The sequence below is a fragment of the Aythya fuligula genome, chromosome 2 (genome assembly GCF_009819795.1).
Source record: "Aythya fuligula isolate bAytFul2 chromosome 2, bAytFul2.pri, whole genome shotgun sequence".
In the NCBI taxonomy this organism is placed as follows: domain Eukaryota; kingdom Metazoa; phylum Chordata; class Aves; order Anseriformes; family Anatidae; genus Aythya; species Aythya fuligula.
The window spans coordinates 104,934,573-104,959,729 of NC_045560.1; the positions used below are offsets into that span (position 1 = coordinate 104,934,573).

Here is a 25,157-nt window from a genome sequence, read left to right on the forward strand (position 1 = left end):
GGCGGCGCCGGCTCCGCCGAGGAGCGGCGCGGAGGAGGAGGCAGGGAGGGAAGGGAGGAGGAGGAGGAGGAGGAGGAGGGCGCTGTCACTCGCAGCCCCAGCACCGCCCCAGCCGAGGGAGCGGCGGCTGCCGGGGGAAGGCGGGCAGAGGCAGCTGGCCCCTCATTTGAGGTGAGCCCCAGGAGGGCGGAGAGGGGCTGGGGGTGCTCTATGGGGCGGCATGTGGGGGCTGCCCGGCTCCCCCCCCCCCCACCGCCATCACCGTCCCCGTCCCGCCCCGCCTGACATGGCCGCCGCCGGGCCTGCAGCGGCGCCGCGCTGCGTTGGGAGCCCCGAGCCCAGCCGAGTCCTCCGGCCCGGTTTTGCTGCCCTAGGCTAAATGGGCGGCGTTTTGCTGCCCTCGGCAGCTCTCTGGGTCGCCTGCACCGGCTGGGGGTTGTGTGAGGGAGACAGGGCGCGATCCTTATCGGGGAGGGGGGGGGGGAACCCGCCTGGGGGCAGGGGGCGACGCGGGGCTGGTGCTGAGGGGAGAGGGAGCCGGCGTGAGGGGAGAAGTGGCACCAGGAAGGGCAAGGAGGCAAAAAATAAATGCCCAAACCTTCATGGATTGTGGTGCAGGAATTCATTCTTTAAATTTCTAAGCTGCACTGTGGCAGTGGGTGCCGCAAAGACAGCAACCCTGTCAGTCTACTTAGCAAAACGCCTTGTACCCCCCTTTCCTAAAAAACAAACCAGCAATGAGCTCTTAGAATGTAAATTAACCAATACCCTAAGTTTAGGTTCACTTAAGGTGTGAAATTATGATTTTTTGCTTGAAGGAATCATATCCAAACATTTGTCGATCCTTTTGCTTATTGTGCTGTTTCTAAGTCTTTTTTCCTCAGACCTTGTATCCTTATATAAGATTAGTTCACTAAGTGCTGTAGCCCTATAAACATCGTATAATTTGGAATAGAATCGCTCTGGATTCTTCCCTAAGCTCAGCTACCTCCAGGTTTTAGAAATTTGGGCCTTTTATTGGTGCTGTGCTCAGCACAGCTTGAAGTGACTTCAGGACCTGGCCAAGAGAGCCTCTGTGCTGGGGCACTAACAAACTGGTGAGATGTAGTGAAAACAGCCTTAACTTGGTAAAAAAGAAAACCTGTAGCTACCTATGGCTTTGCAATTGAAGAAGCATCTCAGACCGTGGTAGAGCATCTGTGTTTTCTCACTTTTTCCATTAAATAGCAACTTTTAGTTACCGTTTTGGCCAACGGTAAAACAGCGTGTACCTTCCGCAGAAGCTGAGTGGATGTTACTGTGATGCAGAGCAGATGGCTTCCTCTCTCGTGTCTCAGACCTGCTGCAACATTTGGAGTTTGTTGTGGTTAGGCTGCTATCTGAAACATCTCTTTAACTTGTGCTTTACAAACAGGGCAGTGTGAATGACAGTACAGTAGGCGGGATGCAGAAATACTCTCAGTAAGGATGGTTGTAGGAAGTCAGTGGCACAGGGAGATACTGTTGCAAAGAGGGGAAAGTGCTCCTCTCAATATTTTTTCAAGCAGGAGCAAGTTCTCTGTAAGTAATGTGAGTGGCACTTGGAAAATGAGCGACTCCATCTGGCTCTGTAAAACTTCCCCAACTTTCCTTTCCCTCTGGTGGTAGAGTATTAGTAAAAGGGTCACAGAAGACTGAATTTCAAAGGCTAAAGTAACAGCTGAATGAACCCTCGGATTTTACAAATTCATTCCAGTTGTGGTAAAAGATTGGAAAACGAAACTAAAAAGCCAAGAAGAGTACTAAGAAAATTACTGACTGCAGCTATTATATTAAGACCCTTCGAAGTACTTTGCAAAAAATATTGTTGCCTGTAAGTCTTATGAAGAGACGGCAATACTTCTCTTCATCCTTCTATTCAGTGGTGACTGCTTTCTGACTACTGTCCTGAAGTTTTTTTCAAACCTTCCTTCGTCTAGACCTGCAGGGCGGTGTGAGCTGCCAGGTGCTGCTGAACATCCGTGTGGTTCAGGGTAAGCTGCAGTTGCTCTCTGCCTGCTGGATCAGGCTCGTGGCTCACCTTTTGTAGCTGCCAAGCTCTTTCGTAACCTCTGATCTTTCATAACCCTAAGTGCTAGCCAGTTCCCCTCACATGCCTTTCATAATCGACACACACACGCCACGCGTTTCATCTCCTCGACTTGCTGTAGACTCATCCTAGGTGAACTAGAAATACTGGTGCTTCGTCGGTCTGAATTCTTCCCAGCCTTGACCTGGTTCTTGCAGAGGTCGGGTTTCCTTCCCCGAGACCCAGGACGCTCAACAGAGGGGCAAACCTGTTACGAAACGGAGAGCAGAGCGTAAACCTGGATTTCCTTTTCTCACAGGCTGTGAAGCCCTTATTGACTTGCGTGTTACCTAGCGGGTGTACCGTGTGGTATTCTCTTTCGTTTCCATTTCTACGCTGTCACACGGTATTTCTCGGTGGGGCCGCTGGCTGTGCCACCCGGAGATCCAACCTGTCCCACAGCCAGCCCGGTCTGCGCTACCAAAAGCAGGGTCACTCGGAAGGGAAGCTGCTGCAGCTGAAATTGGTTTAATTACGCCTCAGCCGACAGTTCCCCATTCTCTTCTTTGACAGTAATTGCACGCTGCGGTGATGCAATCCCATTTGTTGGAGTTTTTACAGAAAGGGAGAGTGACCTCCTCTGGCTCACCAGCCAGCGCCGTGGAAGCCACAGATGTCTTCAAACACACGCAGCTGTCACTTCATGGGCCTGATGGATGATCTCTTAATAGGAAATTAAACGGGAGAGCAAGTGACTAACAGCTTTAATAAAAACAGAGAGGGGAGGGGGGGGAAAGGGAAGTAATCTTTTGGAATTATTAGCCTGATGGTGTGAAAGAGCATTTCCTCAGCATGACAGCCAGGGGCTTGCTGCACTGTTATTAAAGCACTTCAGTGTGATTCCGTACAGATGGTCTTTTTACACAGCATAGGATTATATCGGATTAGTCACATAAAATTGTTGTTTACTGTTTCCAGCCCTTTTCCCTGGAGCTCCTCTCAGTATCCTATGAAGAATGAAGTTTGAGGCTGACGGCCTGCCTGTAAGAGGCAACCTGATGATGACAAACCTCTTGTTTGTGCAGAGTGCTACGGTACTGTAGTAGTTTTGTGTAATGGCCATATTGCAGTGAATAGATTTGATAGCTGATAAAGAGGTTACTTGGCCCAGCTTTTTGTTTCATCTTGGGAATACAAGAAGGGAAGGTAAATTGTAAGGAGATGTTCTCGTTTCTTGCTGGATTCCCCTGAAGAACTGTGCAGATGCCAGTTCTGCTCCATCAGAAACAATTAGGAGTTTCCGACGTTGGCACCGTTTCTCATAACGCTCATTAGTGACTCTGGTCTGCTCATTAGTGGCTCTGGTCTGCACTGTTCTCTGTGGTGTGTTAGTTGTTTCCTGTGTTTCCTTTCTGTCATTCAGAGTCACATCCTGACGGCCTTTCTTCTCTACAAGCAGGAGGCCCCGAGATCACTGCTCGGGGAGTGCACATTCTCCCTCCTGCCACAAATTAACAAAAATTCTCCAGCAGAACGTGGCCTTCAAATCTGTTCTGGGAGCTCATTAGCGTGGAAATCAAGATTTTGGCTTCAAGATCTGACAGATAATGGTGAAAGGGCCTCCTTCGGTGTTTTCAAGCTGGTTCAGTCACTCCGGGAAATTTTCCCTTCCAGGAAGGACGGCTGAGATAGCTTTCCTGGGGTGTGATTGCCTTTGATTCTCCACTGAAAGGTGGTTTTCCTCTCCAGAGGGAGATCTGGGGACAAGGTAATACAGTCCTGAGCTGTTACTGTTTTTCCTAGATATCTCTGAGTGTAGAATAAGGTGCGGGTATTTTCTCCTGGCCTCGCGGGGAGAAGTGGCAGACAGTCTCTGCCTTAGTCTCTGTAGCCTAATTTTGTATAAAAAGTGTTAACTCCGTTTGGCTTTTTCAACTTAAAGGCTAAATTGATGTCCTCTTACTCTTATGTATTATGAGAAAAGATTCATTGCTTTTAATTCTGCAAATCCAACCATGTTTTTATGCTTTTTCTCTTGACGTGCGGGACATACTGTTCAACTTTTGAATGGAATTCTGAACTTCGTATTATTTAGCTCTCAGTTTTATATTATTTATCTCCCATCTTGTGGTTGTGCCGTGGCTCAGGAAAGCCAGACTGCTTCTTCTCCCTGTTTGAGGGAAGGTTCCTGAATGAAAGCTGGGTTATTGCTTTCAGATCCAAGTTCAAAACAAGATGGGGGCCTTTCCTACCCCAACGTTGGCCCATCGGTTTGAGGTTGTGCCATGATGTTTCAGTCTGTCAGATTGGCAGTGGATTAGGCCAAGGAGCCTAATGGGGAGTGGTGCTTTTACCCCACTGGGCAGCTGCTCTCTCACTCCCCCTCCTCAAAGGAAAAGGGAGAAAATACAATGGAAAGGGCTCAGGGGCTGAGGTAAGGACAGGGAGATCACTCACCAATTACTATTGTGGGCAAAACAGCCTCAGTGTAGAGATATTAATGTTACTTATTGCCTATCACTACCAGACCAGAACATTGAGAAACTAAAAGCAAACTAAAAACACCTCCCCGTCATCTACTCTTTTCTTCCTCCTCCCCCTGAGTGGCCCAGGGGAATGGGGAATGGAGGCTGTGGTCATTCCCTAGTGCTTCGTCTCCGCTGTTCCTTCATGGTCACTCTCTGCCCCTGCTCCACGTGGGGTCCCTCCCACGGGACAGCCTGCTCCACCAGGGGCCTCTCCACAGGCAGCAGGGGAACTGCTGCCCCAGCGCTGGAGCACCTCCTGCCCTCCTTCTGCACTGACCTTGGGGTCTGCAGGGCTGCTTCTCACCCCTCTCTCCCAGCTGCAGTTGCACAGCAGTTTTTTCCCTTTCCTAAATCTTCTTTCCCAAAGGCCCAACGAGCCTCACTCCCTGGCTCAGCTCTGGCCAGCAGTGTGTCCCTTTGGAGCCGGCTGGAGCTGGCTCTGATCTCACATGGGGCAGCTGCTGGGCTCTGCTCACAGAGGCCACCCCTGCAGTTCCCCTGCTACCAAAACCTTACCATGTGAACCCAATACATTAAATTTCTACGTGTTTTTCCAAAGGCATGTAGATTTTCACAGGAGAATTTAATTCCTGGAAAATCTCATGAGGCTAGTCTTGCGAGGGTCAAAATGACATACGCTGTCCTTTAATCTGTGTGGAAAAAAAGGCTGTGCTTGGACTTATCATGGGGTTGCATCAAGTAATCCTGCGCTCAGAGATTTTCTGACAAATTAAATCAATGATTTTGGTGCACATGCAGCTGAAAAAGTGCTACGGGTCACATTCCTGCCGCTTGGCAATAAGTAGTGGGCTCAACACCACTGGAATCAATGACATTGTCATTCGTGTGTGCCAGCATGAAATGTGTCTCAGTTCAAACCAAGCTGAGTTAGAAACAGAAATGCAAGGAAAAAGGAATATGTTCAACAAACTGCTTGAGTAACAGCGCAGGGAAATGCTTCTGCTGTAATTATTTACAATGAAAAGTAAGTATTTTAATGGCATTTCATACAGTTACTGACAAGTTTTTAAAAAATTGCATATTGCTAATCTCTGGAAAATGATTGTTTCCTAATGAAGTACAGAAAATCCATTTATTGTTTGTATATACATGCAGGCTAACATTATCTTTTGATTTTGAATGCTTTGATATCTGATGTCTCGTGTTACCTAGCCTTGGGCCATTTTTGTAGATCTATTGAGTATCTTTAATTTGGAGGAATGGATGCTTGCTTTGAAGTGGAGCCACCCAGAATCAGTGATCGCTTTTGAAAGTGTTTGCTCATAGTGTGCATGAACCTACAAGAGATTCAGCTGAAGCTTTTTCCAAGAGTTTGAAGATAGAAAAAGTTTTTTTTGTTTGTTTTTTCATTTAAACCAGTGCTTGTTTGATTAAAATTTGAATCTTATGTAGGCTCCTTGAAGGTCTAGCTGCATAGTTCCGGCTGTCATAGACCTGGCTGTCATCATCTTCATCCATCTATCTTCGATTCCCACACCAGCTCTGGAAAAGCAGGACAGAGGGAGGCTCCGTAGCTTGTTTTCTCGGTCAGAAATCAAGAGTTCTGGCTTCCCTTTTAGCTCTCTTCACTCGTTTCCCTACTTTTCTGCATGTTGGTTTCCAGTCCATAGAAGAGAGATGTTCTGCTTTTAACATTTTAAGTTCTGAAAATATTTGGATCTTAAAAAGCGTGCATAGCCGCTGCATTGTTGTCTGCTCCTATTTATTGTGTTTGTGGAAGGGTCAAAGAAAAAGGGTCTGCAGATTGCACGTATGAGAATGACCCAAGACATACTGTGGGCCCATTTTCTTTGCTACTTCTGACCTATCTAGGATGCTGCCTGAGTTCTGCCCAGTGCTGCACCTTCCATGCCTGCTCTAGTTTCTCTGGAAGCCCTGGCTTAATCCATCTGTGCTTCCTCCTCTTGTTTTAGTGCTCCACCAGTAGTATTAAAAATATCCCAAACCCTTGGGATTATAAGAATATAAATCATAACAATGCTTGCATGTTCTTTATAAAATAACCATATTCAAATGGCCTTGCTTTCTATAGTATTATGACTATCAATTTTGACTACTCCTGACGTTCCCAGTGTTGAGGAAAAAATAGTTATCGTACTCACACTATGAGGTACTGCTGTGTTGGATGCATCGGGGACCACTGTGCTGATCATTCTTCACCACACTGCCTTGTTCTGTGGCTTCCCTTTGTCGTTATTTTTGAAATAGTCATTTTAAAAAGTAATTTTGCAAAATATCAGAATTATAGATGGGTATTCTCTTCTTCTAAGCTTACTCTTTAAAGTTAGTAACAGAATCATTGAAATGTTGGTCCCTGGTCCGTTTGTGAAAACCTGTGGTGAAGGAGGGAGAAGTACACAATTTTTTCTGCCTTTATGTTAAGGGATGTTTCCCTGCCACCCAACTGAAATAATCTCTGTTTGAAAGCAACTTTATTTCTGCTCATCCTTCCTGTAGAGGATATAAGGAACTGTTATTACCATCCGTTGCAATAACCAAAGATTAAAAAGAGAGTGACAAGGATTCTTGGCAGTCTGCTTTCTTGACTAAACCATTACTTCAACCCTTTATGATACTCTTTTATTTTCTGCCTCATGTCATTTTTATTCCTGTTTTCTGGACTCCGCAGGACCTTACCACCATGGCACTGCTGGCCTGTGTTCAGCTTGAGGTCTATTATGTCCCCTCTCCACTTTTTTTTCTATTTTTTTTTGGTCTTTGTACTGCTACTGTGGACGGTTACGTCCAGCTTTCTTTTTTTTTTTCCTCAGTAAAAGACTTTGTAGTTTTTACAGCACTAAGTTTCAAGGGGTGGTTCAGCAATACTAGCAGCTGATCAGAGTAGCAGTTTTATTGTCAGGCTTCTTGGGGACAAGGCGGTTTGTCAGGGGCCCCCAAAATTAGGAGTGGTTCGCCTGTTAATTATGGGGCCATGAAGAAACCCTCAGGGACAGCAGGCCTGGCAGCTGCCAGCGCCTGGCCACGCCATTTCCCCCCAGGTGCTCAGGGCTTGCTGCTCCACGAACACCACGTGCCAAATACACACACACGCGAAAAAATAAAGGACAAAAAAGCCCCTAATATCGGTCAACACCACAGGAGCCGCGGCCGCCTCAGGGCCGTGCCCGCCGCAGGGCCCCGCCGTTGCCCATGGCGACCGCGGCCATGGCGCTGCCGCCGGCCCACCGCTGCCTGCAGGTGAGCTCAGTATCAAGTTTGAAGCCAATTACTTCTCTTTTTTTATGTTTTTATTTTTTTATTTTTTATTTTTTAATATATATTTATACAGCTCCTGGTAAACGTAGCAAAACTCGCAAGAGAGACTTTTAATCGGGAGTGTTATCTGTCCCTTAAATACGTGATCTGAGCACGTTGCTTGGTTTTTCTTTTCTGCCTCTCCTGCCTTTCAGCTCAGCGACGAAAACGAACGCTTACTCAAGAAGCTGAGAAAGCTGCAAACGAGAAATAAGGAGCTGGAAAAGAACCTGGCTCAGGTTCAAGAAAAACTGCGTCTGCAGCAGTTAATGCGTGACTATGTCACGAGCAGAGAGTAAGGATTAATTGTCAAATTGGTGTTTCCTACTTGGGTCAGAAGAAGTGTGAGATTTCAAGACTTGCATGTTGTGATTCCTCAGATGCACTGGGCCTTGTCTGCTCTGCACGCTTTGAGCTACTGTTTATGAACGGGATGGGGGGGAAGGACAGTGCTGGAGGCAGGTAAAGGAGTGAGGGATGCCTGGGGCAACTTGTATAAAATTGGCATTGTTGTAGTAAAACAGTTTTAATATCAATAAGTAATAGCCCTGCTTAGCCATCATGCTCTCTGTGTCTAGTTAAAGAGTTCTAGTATATTTTACCACAGTGAGTGGTAAGAGTTAAAGAGCATTGGTACTGTTTAAAAGACTTGGAAGCTGTGACCCTGAGTACCTGAAAAACTGTAGATCTACTGTTCTGAAAAGTGTCCTGCCAGGATTTACATAATTTTTTTTTTACAAAATTTTTCAAGTTAAAATTTGGTGTGTTTATAATCCTGCCTGAATCTCTATTGTAAAATCAAGATGAAAAGTAATTTAGACTTTTTCAGTTGCTTTATATGGTTCCAATTAAATTTGTAAAATCTCATTTTATTAAGATATGTTTATTTTGATTAAGTGTTCAGGTTCAAACAGAAACACACTTATGGCATAAAAGTGGATACAGCAAGGATCTTAATCTAGAAGGTGAAAGTGTCAGGTGAGTTCTTGCAAATAGTTTCTTCACAGACTTAAACGCATTATTCTTTGTAGGATAGAATATGGTGCTCGTGGTTGAGTCAACAGACTTCTTGTCAACTTCCCTGGAAGCTGATTTTTTCCTTTGAAACAGATTGGAAAATTATTTTATTTACATTTCTTAAAGAAAATACTAAATCTTAAATTAAACTTGAAAATAGCACTGAACGAAGAGCAAAATGGATTTTTTTGACAAATTTTTCATTGAGAAAAATTGTAAGATCTTTCATGTATGTATGTGTTTCATGTATACACGCATAGACTGCGTATGTGACTTTCTGGGTAGATTTTTAATACTCTAAATTATATAGATTTTTCTCTTCTGTGGGAGCTTCCATAGCTCATTTTATTTAGCTCGATTTTATATGTATACAAAAATCCATAGACTTTCTAAATAAGCCACACACGTGGTGCTATATTTCAGTCTTAATTGACTTTAGAAGTGAGACACTATTGGTTTGCCAACTGATGTTAAATATAAACTTTAGGAGCAGGTTTTTTTTTTTTGATGAAAAAGAAACGTTTTTGTTTTAAGAAAATGTATATCAAAACATTGTAAAAACATTGTAGCAATTAGGCCTGCTACATCAAATGTACATAACAGGCTGCTGCATTCTTTCAAAGGCTCTTGTCCATATACAGGAATAAATTCCTGGCTGTGGATCTTGCATAGATAGAGGCAGCCCATACTGCTTGAGATCGAGGTGCACTGTTTCTAGTGTTCCCTTTAGGTGGCTGCAGAATGCCTGTTTTATTATTATTTTTTAAATTACCTTACAGGGTATCAGTCTGTCCTCAAGAACTATGTAGGATGGCTGAATGTCTAGCTCTGGGCTTGAACTGAGTGCCTAATTAGATGCTTATGTTGAAGATGTCTGAGCTATTTGAAACTAGTGCTGGAATTAGGTATTGTTTCGTATTAGGTTGCACATAAGATAACCTAACTTTGCTTTTTCTCTCATCATTGTGTTATTTTACAAAGTTACTCTGTGCTTGGGGTGTGCAGTCATAACTTAGTGTGAATGCCAGCTCTTATCTGAATTCTTAATAAAATAGGAAAACTATCTGTTCGTATTCATCAGTTGCTTCATGGGTCTGCTATGTGTACTTTCAATGCTAGGAAATACCGTGGAAAATAAGTGTAGCAGAAATTGATGCAGGATGATATCAAAGGGAAAAGTAATATTAATTTTCCAAGTCTGCTGATATTAACATTGGGTTTATGTCGATTTTTGCCCATTTGTACTCGTTGTGTCATAGGTTTCCTTCACTCTTGCTCAGAAGCAATGAGATGTGCGTTCAAGTGATCTAGCCAGGATTGGTTGGGAGTAGAGTGGAGAGGTGGGGATGCTGCCTTACGAGTTCCCATTGTCTCTTGGGTTTGTGTTGGGTGCCAAGAAACTAGTTTGAGCAATCTTATTTATATCCTTTAGAAGTAGTCTTTTATACTCCTAGCAGGCAGAAGTGACATACATGATAGATGTCTGTAAATTTGCTGCCACTGTTTTGCTCATGGGTCATCCCTCAACAAGTTGTTTGTGCTGAGTGTGGCTATATGGGTTGGAGAAAAGAACAGGGTCCTCAGCCTGAGTGAAAGCAGCTCTTTGCCATCGATACAGACCTCTTGCCATGCAGTTTCTTAAAGTGCTTATTCCTCCTGTGCTGCTGGTCACACTTCATTCAGAACAATATGTCCATTATGAGTCTCTACCATAAAATGCATTCCAAATGCTTTCTTTGGGACATCTAGAATACTTATGTGATAAAGTTCCATTGGCTTTCGTATGTTATTGCCATTTATGCATTTCTTCTGTTTTAGACTACTACAGATGTATGATAACCTACAGAAGCGTTTTGTTAAAGAAATCAAAACAAACCAGGAACAAAGTGAAACAATTTCAAATCTCACTGTAAGTAGAATTTGTAGGAGGAGTTATCAAATAAACATAGTCTTTTCAGTAGACTGAAAAATAGTTCTTAGGTTTGCAAAATGGACCATGTTTCTCTTTTCATACTCATTCTTGTTCCTGCTGTTTCCCATGCCATCGAGATAATAGGATATAATCTGTATGCTCACTTTGAGAGTGAACTCAGGTATTTCTGTAACGTGGTCTCTTCCCTTGCTTTTTCTTTAATCATCTGCCTACCCCTCCAACCTACTGTATAGGTGTTTTATCCCTGTTGCACCAGTCCGGGTATTTTTCTGTGTCTTGTGAGGTGATTTATTTCAGGAATCCAGCAGCAAGCTAACCAAAAAAAGCAAATATTTTCCTGTTAGGCAGCAAGATCCATCATCTTGCTCTACAATGAGAATAGCATCACTGAGGCAAAGGCAGGGTTGCGTGGCTAGGAGTGGTCCAAGAAGCTGCCTCAAGTAGACTTTGCCTCTTTAGGTATTGATCAAGCATCACAGCTGACCAGTATAGTTAATTTCCTCCTAGGAGATCATGCATACGTGCTTCATGTGTATTTGTTTGTAAATGAATTTTTGTTATGGCTGGATTATATCTTCTTTTTCTTAGAAGATGGCAGTTGCTGCCGTAAAAGGACACTGTATTGTGAGAAAGGGTTAGTATCTTCGTGTACATTTCTCCTTTCTTGTGTGTGAGCACGCAGCAACAGTTGTCTTTTAAAACGCTTCTGTTGTATGCAAAACTTCACCTTTTTTTATTTCTTTCAGACTCTTCTGGATGAATGTAGGTTTGCCTTCAGGATGTGTTTCCAGTTGTTCTCAGTTGAACTCTGTTTGTTCTATGCGTTTTAAAAAAAATCGGTTTCTTGACAGATTAAAATTCATGAGCTCGAGCATAATCTTCAAGAACAGAGGCAAAGAATTGAGCAATTGGAACGTAAAAAGGTTTCTTGGAAAACCAGTGCTGTTTCTAGAAAAAGAAGTCAAACTCCAGAGAAAGAAGTAACGTCTTGCAAAGACATATCTAAAAAGAAGGAATCCTGTTGCACTAAGTATTTAGGTAATGGTACGGTTAATTCTGTGATGTTCCAATATGCCCACCAGAGGGGATGCGTTTCATTTCTGATCCAAAGGCATGCTCCAGGTTTTTGCCTCCACTTTAATGTGCAAAATCCAAAATGTTCTTCATTTTTGAAAAACTTGCATTGGTTATGAGATGCCATTTTAATGTCTGTGGATCCACTTCTGCATTTGGTTTAGTGGTAAAAATAAATATTTGCTGACTTTCTCCCCCCCCCCCCCCCCTTCTGTAAGTAGTATGTCAGTATAATCGTGGGTGGGAGGGCATGGCTGTAATGAGTAGTGTTTATTATTTATTCTGTTAAGTTCTATAGGTACAAAACTTAGTGACTCCATTATTTGGTTTTCGGACAATGATCCACAAGATAAACTGTTTTTAGTCTTAAAACTTGGGATTAAATCCATGCAATATTGGTTTGAGCATGTCTTCCTTGCATCACAAAATCCACAAGTTAAGGTGCAAGCCTGCTCTGCTTCAAAGCATTTAAAAAAAAAAAAAAAAAAACAAAAACAAAACTAAAAACCAAAATACCTGAGGAGATCATATAATGTAGGTTATAATTCCCAGGAAGTGAGCTGTCAGTGCTGGCTGATGTGACCCTCTCAGAAGTCAGAAAAAGGCAATCAAGCTGTGATGCATGTTTTGTAACTTTTAAAGGAAGATAACCCACATTCTAAGAATCTGTGCAGAAATACCCAATTTGCAGATCCTGTCACCTTTCATAGTAGCTGGGAATGTGCCGGGCCAATTCTTAAGAATAAATCACTTTATGAAAAAGGTACTTTAAAAAGCTGAACCATAATTTTCTAATATCACAAAACGTAGGCAGCTCTTTAGCTGTAATATGATTCATGTGAGGGGGAGGTTGACTGTAATGGTTGAAGTCTATATTTTGTTATTTGAATATAGAGCTGTTGCTGAAAGAGATTAAAAAGCTGAAGAAGAAAAATGAAAAGTTGTCTACAGAAAGGAGAGCACTAAAAAATGAACTAGCTGGATTAGACAAGGTAATTTGTTTTAGGACAAGTTTAAGAACAGGAGATTTTTGAAAAGCTAACTTTTTGGTCTTATTTGAAACTAGGCTGAACGTATGCTGTTATCAAGCAAAATATGTTAAAAAATCAAATACTGCGTGGCTAAGAAAGAGGAATAATAAGAACAATACCCTTTTTTAATTTTACTTCAAACGGATGGATTTTCTTGTAGATGCTTTTTTTTTTTTTTTTTTTTTTTCCATATTTGGAGAGTTTGGTTTCCTTCATAAGGAAATTGATTGAAGAAAAAAGATTGTCTTCTATTATGATATTAAAAATGAAACTGCAGGCAACTGTACAATTTCCTTTCAAAATAACATTTTCACAGCCAGGGAAAATACTTTGGCAAATTATCACTTCTGTTGTCTCTTGATGTCAATGAGAGAACTATTTTCTCGTGGACTTAAACATATCAAAATTATTCCTGTGGCAGAAGTTTTGGGAGGGCCATGAAGTTTTCATGGTAGATCGTCCCTACAGGTGAAGGAGGACAATGGGTGAAAAGTTGATAATTCTTGAAATTATGTGAGAAGATGAAGAGATCCTATCTAGTTTTGGCTGATTATATTCTGTTTACTGTCCTTGCATCGGCCAACAGCTTCTTACAAAGCGTTTGAATTTTACTCAATAGACTTGAGCTGGGGAAGCTGAACAGAAAATAGTTTTGTCTAAGCTACAGATCATCAGTACTTGTAATAATTGAAGTTTATTTCTGTAAAGCTTATCTTCTAATTAAACTAGGTACAGATAGAAATACTTGTTAAGTTACGAATTCTGAGGTAATATAATTACAAAAGGATCCGTCTGAAGAAGTGAACCATGTAGGCTGCCATTCAAAGGGGTTAATTTCTATGGGTTTCTTAAAGGACTGTCTCTACATTCTGCGTAGCCTTACATATTGCTCTTCTTCATTCCCTGCTTTATAGTAAATTGCTTTTATCTGAACTAGTTGAATTCACTGGATAGAGTTATTTGTTTGATACTCTATCATAATGCATCATAAATGTTGTCCATTTGAATATCAAACTTTTTAGCATAGTGCAATCATAAATTATAGATCTGAAGTAGAATTCGTTAACACAGTGTAGCTGTACTTACGGTTCTAAACTGTTATCTATTAATGGCTGGCTTTTGCATGTAGGGTGTTACTTTTTGTCTTATTTGGTGTTGTCTTATTCCAGCTCTCATGGAAACCTCTCTGTTTCAGTGCTTCACTGCCTTTTTTCAGATGTCTTTTGAGTCTACAGTGTTTCTGGCTCTGTTCCTGGGTTGCTAGCTGCTAGGATACTTTTGCAGAGATGAATTTCTGATGTTATTCCCTGTGTCATTTTAGGCTGCTATTTTGTAGCCTTTTGATAAATCAAGATTTTTTTTTCCTTCTCTTGCATATTTTCTATTATTGGTACATGTTTCAGGCTCTAAAGTAATTTAAATTGTATTTGCATTGCCTCTTCAGTGCAAAGTTTTAAATTGTTACATATGCTTGACTGTTGCGTGCTGTGTTTGCATAACTTGGCCATACACAAATAAAAACATCAAGCGTCTTTGGACATGGAAACAACTGAAATGCTGATCAGCTCTTATTGACAACATCTTTAAAAGAAACTAAAGTGATTTTTTTTTTCCCTAGGATTTTTTTGAAGAGATAGAAGATCTAAAGCATGCAGTACAGGAATCTGTCAAACTGAATAACCAGTATGAAAAGTGCTTGAAACAAATAACTGATATGTATGGACTCCCTTTTACAGCACATTTGTAACTACTGATTAATCTGATGGCAAGTAGGTTTTCTACCTGTTTTTCATACTTACTGCAACACTGAAACCTAACACGGTTCACCTAGTACCATGTTTTGATAGTACTATGAATTCAATATGATCTAAATGTAGCAAGCTATTCTGAAATGTTTTATTTTTATCTTATGTATTTGATTTTGCTTATATAGTTTTAAAATAAACTGTGGTCTGTATAACTTACAACTAAGTTTTCTAAACTCACTCTCTTTTTCACGCTCATAAAACCCATTAATTGCAGGAGTGGTTGTGGGTGTTTATGGGAAAATTATAAAACTTCTGGATTTCAATTTCAAGAATTTCCAAATTTATCCTTTTCTGTAAACTATTAAGGAAAAAAAGTATTCTTTTATTATTTTTCAAACTTCAGCCCTAAGGATATGCTAATGCAGGCATAAAATAGTTCTATCATCAAGTTATTACAAAGGGATGTCTTAAAAGAAAGATTACTAAATCCCCACTTGGAGACTTTTTAAAAAAATTATGACAAGGAGTTAAAATTTGTGGTTGAAGGAAGGATTTAGGATTTAGAATTGGAAATAATGTATTCAGAAAGATGGTCAGGCTTGTCTTGCAGTATCAAAACAATAACTCATCAGAAGCTCTTATTTGATCGAAGAGCGAGGAGTAAGTACTCTGGTGTTTGGAGTGCTGAAAGGAAGTGAATGCTGAGAGTTGCAGCTGAGAAGGTAGAAATGTCACGTTGCTTCAGAGGGAGATGTTGAGAAAACTTGAAATGATAGGAGAAATCCGCTTGCAAGTGTGGAGTTCGAAAGGGAAAGCTTGTGGGATTTGAACCCAAACCTGTTTATAACTATGTGACACTTCTGTGACACACACAAATACCCAGAATTATATTTTCTGAATGTTGTGAACATGCACCTGTGTGACATTACAATGGGAGAACTGAGTGAAAACTTGAGATTATCACAAGGTTAGGAATACTGAGCTTATTCATACCCTAATTCCACTTCTTTACTATAATAAAAATACTGACTGACTGGAGTTAGGACTAGGACTCTTGTATCCTACATGATGACAGTTTTATATAGTTGTAAATTAATAAACAAATTGGCATCAAAGAAGATGTGGTATTCGGAGTTATACATTCACTAAGTAAGAGGAAGGATAAAGCTCTGAGCGACTTGCTTCCTGGTCTGTCTGTGGGCCACTGTATCATGCTTTCCTTGCTTTATTCCTGGCTCACTTGTAAATTAAAGCTGGATAATGTCCTGTACAGAGATAGAGAAGGGAAAGAAGAGTTTGTGTGGCCAGTAAACTTGACAGATGAAAACAGGAGGAGTAGTATGTATGATTAAGTGTTTTAAGTACAAAAATGTATCTGATATGTGAATAAGCGAAATAAATGCTGCTGCTGGAGAAGGAAAGCATCACACTTCTTTTGCTTGAGCATTAGTCAGCTGAGCATTTTTTCCCATAGCTTTGTGGTTTAACATTATTCTTCTAGCATGTTTAAACTTTGGTGACAGTATTATTAAATCAGCAGTTCTCCTTATCCACAAGCTGCCAAAGTTCTGCTCTTGGCCAGGTAGTGAAGATCACAGTTTTTCCATTCCAGTATGTTTGTTGCCCAAACAATTGAAATAGCGAGTAGGATGAAAATCTTGATCTTGCCTTCGTGATGAGCTCATAAAACTTTTAAAATCAGTATTGCATCAAGCCACTGCCACCTCCTTAAAACAAGAAATGTGGAGAAATCGTTCAGTCTTGTCTGATCGCTTAGATCCTTAAGCCCTGGCAACAAAACATATTCTAGGCAAATCTTAAAAACTAGCCGTGCTAGGAGGAGGAGTAGCAATGGATCTATCCCACAGCAGCGACGTGTTGAACCACAGCTCCATCTTGCAGCGTGTGTGCGGTCTGACAGTGTTATTTCTGACCTTTCCATCACGTGCGAGAGGACAGCTTGCTTCCATGTGGCTCTCCAGTTCTGGTGTACCTGTACGTGAGGTTGAGAGAGCTGATGCACGTGCTCGCTTCTGGTTAAACTGCTCAGACTTTGGGGTGCAGAGATGTCCAGCCACAGACCCAAGCAGCCATCAGCTCACAGGTGGCAGAGCGAGGTAGGCTGGAGGGAGAAACAACCTATGCAGATGGGTGTTTCAATCAGCCGGCAGTAGGGGCTGTCTTTCAGTTCATTCTGCCTCACAGACTTTGTGATTTATTTTTCCTTTAGCTGGAAATGTCGGGTGCAGATGGGAGACCTCTGACATCTTCCCTGTCTGCGGCACGACTCCCGGATCGTAACAGCTAGCAGCAGACATGCTGTGACAGGGAATGTGTACAAAAACGACAGCATCTCTGCGTGATTTTGATTAGCTCTTTTCTACTAACTGCATTTATTATTACTATTATTGGTATTTTATGAGATCATTAGACTTCAGGGGAGATTTTTATTTCCCTCTGGTCTGTAATAGTGGTTTCTTGCTGCAGCTCTGTAGCTGTTTGGACAGCTTCTGAAGAAATTTGATGAGTGAAGAATCATATAACAAAAATCTACTAGAAAGTGCAGTAGCACCAATAGCAAAACAACAGGTTGCATTTGTTTTAAGCTTTGTGTGGGCTGTGAATACGGGGACACAGGGCTTTTGGTTTTAGTAACTTACTAGCGATTCAGTACTATTTTTCTTAGGAGAGAAGGTTGTTTAGGACTACCAAAGTCTGCTTCCAAATTCTGGGGTGGGTACAGTTTGTTCAGGATTAGGCTGTATGAAATTGGGTTCTTACAGTTACGAATTTACTCATCCTATGTGCTTGTTGCTGTATCTGTTGAACAGATATTTTTTAGTCTTGCCCTGTTGTGAGATGTACAGACCAGGTCTCATTGATTTTTATTGCCAGATACAGATGAGATTAATGTTAAAGAAGTTAATCAGCCTTTATTTGTAGTTCCTCTGTGCCATGAAATTGTGATGTCTGGCCAGTAGCCTTCTCATGTAAAACTAAGTTTAGATAGAACTGAATTACATGCAATTATCTATTAGTCATGCTAACGTTAAATAATGCACACTGGAAATGTTGCATGATGAAGATGAATGGCTCTTTGTCTCGAACAAGTACTTTGTAGTGTTGATATGGGAAGCTCGTGTTTGAAAATAGGTGGCTGTTATCAAGTAGAGGTTTTGGTTGGGGAAAAGAAGAAAAGATAACCCGGTTTTGATTTCTGTGAAACATCAATCAAATGGGCTAGGACGTAGGGCAGTAAAACAAGCTGAGTTTTGTTCCTGTGTTCAGCATGTGACTGTGGCCAGGATTTCAAAACAGAACCACACAAAATTAATGGATCTTTAATTTTATCTCAGTGTTCCTAAGACTTAGGGTCTGAATATTCAAATGTACCCGGTGTTCACAGTTCTGATCACCTTTAGGCAACAACGTTAATTTGTGACTGCTAATCACCGTCTGCCTTCGATAACTGCCAGTATCCAGGACCTTAGTACCGTGTTACAATTTCTCTGTTGTAGTAATCAAAAATAGGGGGAGGGCAACAAGACTTTTTGTGGTTTCCTCTCAAAGTTTGTGAGCCTGTGAAGTAACACCTGATAGCCCTGCTGCAGTCCCTGTTACACTGTTGACCTTTGAAGAGTGGGTCTGCCAGAGCTGCAGCACTCTTCAGATTGAAACACGGAGAGGTTGCATGTGGAACTGGAGTAATTTCACTTAAAGTAAGGCTGGTATCCCCATCCTCTCATTTGGGATACTTGTTTCTTGTAGGCATTGGCACAGAAAAAGTGTTTGTGTGAGGGACTTCAGAAGCAGAATTGTGATTGTGGGGGTATTGCCTCCTTAACCCAGAAATAATGAGTTTCTCTCGAATGTCTGTGAACAAGTGAAACAATCCATGAGCCCTGTTACAGCTGTGGGTTATCAGAGTGAAGTCATTTGCTTTAAATTAGTCTTTAAAATGGCGTAAAATAAAATTACAGTTTTAAAAGGGATAAGTTTCCTCTTTGGGCCGCAAACTATCCAGGGTGGAAGAAGGCAGGAATGACAGTATAGTTGCCAATTTGGAAAGGCTTGTTTTCCCACATGGCTTCTGAAGGAGAAGACCAAATTAGCAATTTTGGACAAATAGATACATTTATCCTTTTCAGGAAAGTACCTCAAAGTGTTTTCCAACCTAGATGATTCTGTGTATATGCATAGGTATGCACATTTTTATTACAGAAAACCTTTCATGCTGATGGGAAACCAACATGGTAGCTTTTCACAGGGACTGCTGGCTTTATGAATATTTTATTTTGTATTTTCTCCACAGGGATTTTGTACTGATATGAAGCCCCGCTTGGTCCTCTGACAAGACCTTACTGTTTTCACCTTGGAGAGGAGAACTTAGCCACTGGGAAAGACTCTGCTGGTACTGCAATGCTGACTTCCAGCTTGACCACTATGAAGAATCTTCCTTCGAAGAAGAGGATCTGTTTCCTGCTGAAACTTGCGTGCTTTGTCAGCTCCGTGTTAATGTTTTGTGAATTTTTAATTTACTATGTGGTAATTTTTCAATGTCAATGGCCAGAAGTGAAAGGTGGAGCTCTCACAGGTAACACAGAGACTTCAGCTTCAGTCCTGAAGGCCATAATTTTAGCTGATACTCACCTGCTTGGTGAAATCAAAGGACATTGGCTGGACAAACTACGAAGGTAGTAATTTAATTTTTTGAATCTCTATCCTGTTTTTAGAGTTTTTAATAGTAACTAATGGGACAGATGTTTAAAACCAACGTTGCCATAGTCTTAAGAAATAGGCATAGTGCTTCTGAGTGCCAGTCTGTACCTGGACTAGATAATAAAGGCATTAATGAATGGGACTTAGGTGGTGCAGTCTTCACTGTTCAGGTGGGTATAGGTACCTGAGCATTTTAGATAGGTCAGACAGTCTTTTATAGTGTGTAATTATTTTTTACAGTGCCTTAAAAATGAGCCAGATAACTTTTATGTCCCCACCTGTTAACACCTTCAACTGCAGAGGTAAGGAAGCCAGTAGAAATTTATTTCTGTAGTAGAAGAATGGGCAGCAAAATTGTATTTAAAAACAAAGGTAACCCAATCCTATGCCTGCTGCACAAAGACATGGTTTTTTGGTCTAAAAAAATGCTGAAAGAAAGTATGATTCTAACATTATATGAACCTTGTAAACTTTTGCTGAAGAAACAATTGCATAGTAAAACACATTAAATAATTCCCTGTTCTAATAAACTGTTATTTAACGGAATTGTAGTGAATAAAAATAAACAAGCTGGTATTACTTCTTGCACGACTCGGTTCTGATTGTGTTGCTGTGGAATTACCCAGCAGGTAAGATGCACCTACTGCACTTAAACCTGGTTTCTAAGTGTCTAATTTGAATTTCATAGTGTGTAGGAGCCATCTTCACATTCCTGTCAGGCCGTGTTCGTGTATTATGACGTGAGGATCTAGAGGTTTTGCAGTGATGACTGGGTATGTATTCTCTCTTTAGGGAATGGCAAATGGAGAGATCTTTCCAATCTGCCATGTGGTTACTTCAGCCAGATATTGTTTTTATTCTGGGAGATGTCTTTGATGAAGGAAAATGGAGCTCACCTCAGGTATGACATGAACAGCTCTCTTATTTGAAAAAATGAGGATTGCTTGAAGGAAATGGAAGGCAGAAGGAAGCACACAGTAGGTATGCAAGGCTTTGTTTCATGTTACTGCAATTGTCCTACCGATAGTTTCTAGTGTTTTAGATACTAGTTGAGATGTGATTCTCCTTCATTTTTGGTGGTATCTTGACATTTTTACCTTTTTACAAAACTTGGAACATGTGAGCACACACTGAGTGTGTGCTTCCGTGTTATACATTATCGATTCCCTTTGATATTGTGGAACAGCATTAATTTCTTCATTTTTTATTTTCATGCAGGCATGGGCTGATGACGTCAGGAGATTTTGGAAAATGTTTAAGTATCCAGCTTCTGCTGAACTGGTGGTTATCGTTGGAAATCATGACATTGGATTTCATTATGAGTAAGTCCTTTCAGTGAAAGGAATACCCAAGTGCCAACATGTGCAACAGCAGCCTGGCTGGTATGAGGAATAGTGTAGCCAGCAGGACCAGGGAGGTGATCGTCCCCCTGTACTCTGCTCTGGTGAGGCCACACCTCGAGTGCTGTGTTCAGCTTTGGGCCCCTCAGTACAAGAAGGACATGAAGGCCCTGGAGTGTGGAGACATTTCTTCTCAGAAAGAGCAGTCAGGCACTGGGATGGGTTGCCCAGGGAGGTGGTGGAGTCACCGTCCCTGGGGGTGTTCAAGGAAAGGTTGGACGTGGTGCTTGGGGACATGATTTAGTGGGTGATATTGGTAGGAGGGAGATGGTTGGACTAGATGAACTTGGAGGTCTCTTCCGACCTTAATGATTCTGTGATTCTGTGATCTACAGACAACACACCACAGGAATACATTTTAGAACAGGTTTCAGGCTACTTTTGTGCTTCTTGAAGCACATGCGAGGTTGTTCAGGGCTAGTTTTTCTGCATGGGCAAAGTCTTGAAGCTGCTTTTCCTTGTTTTGGGCTTCATTGTCTGCAAAGTGCTTAGTCTAAGCATATTCCCTTTCCCATTTCCTCAGCGTGGAAGAGTGTAAGTGTGCTTGCTCTGCTGTGCTTTGGTTGGATGTCTGCTTACACTGATGTGACTAGGGCAGAATTTCAGAGCTTCCCTGTGATTTTGCTGAATGAATACATGGTGTAAATAACGGAGCTGTAAGCTGCATGAATGGTCTAAAAATGCAAAGCGACTGTGTCAGGTTATTTATTATAATGCCAATTTCTTACCTCAGTTGTATTTTTGTTCTGTCACACAGAATGACCACATACAAGGTAAAGCGATTTGAAAAAAATTTCAACTTTACTTCAGGAAAGCTAATAACTCGAAAAGGAATAAAGTGAGTATGTGTATATATATTTTTTCAATGTTTAGAGTAGTTATTAGTGGGCTAGGAGACCTAAGCGATGAAGAATGAGAACTAGAATTGAATTTCTTATAAAAGAGTATGAGAATATTATTAATATACTTAAGTTCTGTTATTATTATTATTTTTGATCTAGCTTGTGATATGTTAAACACGAAGCACTTTGAATAGACTCATAGTTTGATGTGGAGGAGAAGCTTTTGCTTTAACCTAGGCCAATTTTCTTCTAAATGGAAAAGTACTGAGGAGTCGGAAGGAAATTCTCTGGTTTGCGATTTTACTTCCTTGCAGCTGGTAATGACCCATGGCTGTAAACACAGCAGAAGAATAGGATCCAGTAAAGAAACACAAACAACCCCCCCCTCCGTGCTTGCAAGTTAAGAGTTTCATTAATTTTAATAACTTCTGTAGTCTGCGGAACTTAACTCTTGTTCGAGGAGCTCGGGAGCGCAGCAGTTGCTTGTCCACAGGTTTTCCACAGGGTGGGGCAATGATGCACAGGCTGGTTTTGACTTTGACTAGACCTTGTTACAGGGCTTGTTCTCATCCTTGTCTCTTTCTGTAGCTGTCTGTGTGTGCCCTTCTGGTACTTTTGTATATTATGCAGGAGTCCGATGTGAGAAAACAGTAGTGGGTTTGTGGAAAAGCGTTGGCATGATTAGGTTATAATCACTCCTGTGAATGTAAGATTAAAAAACTGGAAGGTTACACTAGTTCCCTTAATTAAGCAGGCATTTAGAATATGCTGAACAGATCCAGAAATAGTGTTGTCTTCACCATCTCCCCCCCCCCAAAGATATATGAGCTTAGTGAATGCCCAGTGTAATGCTGTTGTTTATCATGCAGATATAGGGTCCTCTAGAAATGTATTCCAGCTGTTCAAAATAATTTTTTTTTTTTTTAAGGAATATCTCCATGTCCCCTTCCATTAATCAGCACAGCAGAATTCTTGCTTCCAGTTGCAGATTGTACGTCTAGTATCATATTCATTAACTGAAAAGAGCTGTGTTATTAATGAAATTTTACTGAATAAACTCCTTTATAACAAATCTGTTAGAAAAGCAGATTAATCTGATGAAAGAGGATTAAAATTTGGGGGGGGTGGGAGGTAGCATCTCTTAAACGGAGGCAATCAACTCATTCATGTCTGGTAAACGTACTGAGTTGAGCTGGAAATGCAGCTCCTCCTGCAGTTCTGACCGAGGGACTAAACAGGTACAAATCTTGTGGTAGAAAGTCGGTAGAAAGTTGGTTTGAAACCTACAGGGAAATCTTTACAACTATAAACACAGTTTTCTGTGTGAGAGACCACAAAGTATGGAACAGTGTTCAGGTAGACAGTCAAGTACAGTGCTATATTGCTTTTCAGTTGTTCGAAAGGAATTGGATGTCTAAAGTGATGTCTCTGATGCCTGAAATGTGCGTGGGGAGAGAAGCAGGTTCTCCTTTCCTTCAGAATTCCCGTTAGTTGGCTTCTAACACTCCACTAAAATACCACTTAGGAATTGATAATAATAATAAAAAAAGGTGTAAGCATGAAATACAGCATACAGAATATCGTGCAACCTAATTAATAACTGATTTATAAAGCAGCCTACCAGGTAGAGAAATGGCTATGGTATGGGTACTCCGAAGAGGATTTATAACATTGTGGCTTCAGAAGCTGCAATATCCTTTCGTTTTGTTGAGCTGTGTTCGATTTTGGATCACTTGCATTCCATAAAGTAAGGTTTATCCTACGTGTGCACGAACAGCAAATGCTTTCTTGTCCTCACTTCTTTCTCCCTGCCCACGCCCTGGTGTTTTCCAGCTTTGTCGTAGTGAACAGCGTAGCCATGGAGGGTGACGGCTGCGCTATCTGCAGTACCTCAGAGGCAAAGCTTGTGGCGCTTTCTCACAAACTGAATTGCTCCCAGCAGGTAAGAATTTATTCAAGATGCGATTATAGCCAGCGACTTGGCCACTGGAATGGAAATATTGATACTGCGCGAAGAGTCAAGATATAATGAAGGCTTTCTTCTGAAAAAAATCAGCTTCCAATTCGTGTTGTGACTTGTTAGCAAATCTCTCTTCCTCATTTTCACTTAGCATTTTTACCGAACTGCTCGCTGTGTTGCTCTGTACTAATGGTGTTAACTTCCTTGTAAGTGCTGCTAACTAGCAGAGGGTGCAATTTCTTCTGTTCCAAGGAATGGCAGAAGTTCTGTAACCCTGCACTTTCTGTGAGGTGCATAGTAACCCATGCATTTGATTTTTTGCATGTTGTTCTATTCTGTGTCCTTTCAACTGATTTATTGTAGTTTTCTGATTCTACTGGAGTCCTACCTCGATGGCCTAGTAATGTTTTTGTCATATTTTTTCATCAAATCCAGTTGCTCCTCATTTCGTTCCTCTTCCCGTTTTCACAGGCAAACTGGACACAAGGTAGGCAGCATGATTTACAGGGTTGGCAGTCAATCAGGAAACCGTCTCTCAGTGGAAAAATGGTCAGACACTATCTGCTGTCTCTCTCAGGCTGCCCTATTTGTCTTTTGCCTTGCTTGTGGGAAGATTGACAACAGATTCTACTGTTACTTTCCATGTTCAGAAAGAATGTAACTGGATTCACAGTACATACAGAAGGAGAAATTCAAGCACTGCCCATTGACCCACCGTAGTGGCTCTTAAAATTTCATACAGTGGACAGTATTTAAATACTATACTCTGAGCTGTTACTGCTTTTCTCAAAACATGGAAAAAAAAAAAAAAGGCAAAAAAAAAACAACCCCTCAAAACCTAGCTATTGTGTAATTCCCTTCCCCAACCCTTTGGCGTACATAGGTGAAGACAATATGTATGGATTGATTTTATTCACAGAACTGGAATCATTCCAACAAAGGATGCAGTGACGTGGAAAAGCTTCCAGCTTCGGAACCAATCCTTTTACAGGTGTGTTGGAGAGGGGGTGAGGCAACACGTTGACGTGTTTTTAGCGCATCTGTTACTTTTCTGGGAAGGCCGGACCATTAACAACTGATCCTTGCTTTGATTTTCTCCCAGCATTACCCTCTCTATCGGAAAAGTGATGCTGAGTGCAGTGGAGAAGATTCTGCCCCTCCAGAGGAGAAGAACATCCCATTTAAAGAGAAGTACGATGTACTGTCTCAGGAGGCATCACAAAAGGTTTATACATTAGGAGATCGAGTATCAGTGGGTGGGTGGGAGGGAGAGTGGCACGGGTATACAGGTACCTATAGATTAGAACATGTTGGAAAGGACAAACGTTAGCTGAAACACAACGACCACAACTGCTCCTGCTTTAATGTGGCCTTTGTGAGGCTGCTTGTTAGAGCTGTTCCCTTGAGGATCATCACTATCATGGCCTTGATTCTGCAGGTGATAAATCCCGGTGCTCTTATCTCTAGTTTAGTGTTTTGCAACCTATGTGATGTGTAGATTATTGACAAACCCAGTAGAAAGTCCAACACTTTGAGAGTACTGCTCTTGCTGCAATAGGAGCTACAAGAAAATGTAAAGTCA

The 25,157-nt window shown here is 41.4% G+C and overlaps 1 protein-coding gene across 5 annotated transcripts in view; it reads left to right on the forward strand.

Moving 5' to 3' along the window:
- Nucleotides 1-106: 106 nt before the first annotated feature.
- The window catches only part of MPPE1 (metallophosphoesterase 1), a 27,219-nt gene continuing 2,168 nt past the window's right edge, over nucleotides 107-25,157 (forward strand). Inside the window, exons 1-9 of one of the 5 annotated variants that reach the window (XM_032182446.1) lie at nucleotides 107-171; nucleotides 10,687-10,777; nucleotides 18,967-19,348; nucleotides 20,166-20,274; nucleotides 20,592-20,695; nucleotides 21,531-21,611; nucleotides 23,449-23,557; nucleotides 24,495-24,566; nucleotides 24,678-24,800. In XM_032182446.1, coding sequence (XP_032038337.1) covers nucleotides 19,074-19,348; nucleotides 20,166-20,274; nucleotides 20,592-20,695; nucleotides 21,531-21,611; nucleotides 23,449-23,557; nucleotides 24,495-24,566; nucleotides 24,678-24,800 — 873 coding nt within the window. In that variant the 5' untranslated portion in view covers nucleotides 107-171; nucleotides 10,687-10,777; nucleotides 18,967-19,073. Of the gene's footprint in view, nucleotides 172-3,666; nucleotides 3,816-7,548; nucleotides 7,795-8,125; nucleotides 8,147-10,686; nucleotides 10,778-18,966; nucleotides 19,349-20,165; nucleotides 20,275-20,591; nucleotides 20,696-21,530; nucleotides 21,612-23,448; nucleotides 23,558-24,494; nucleotides 24,567-24,677; nucleotides 24,801-25,157 lie in introns of those variants that run through there. The other 4 variants (XM_032182445.1, XM_032182448.1, XM_032182449.1 and 1 more) reach the window with 4 other exon arrangements.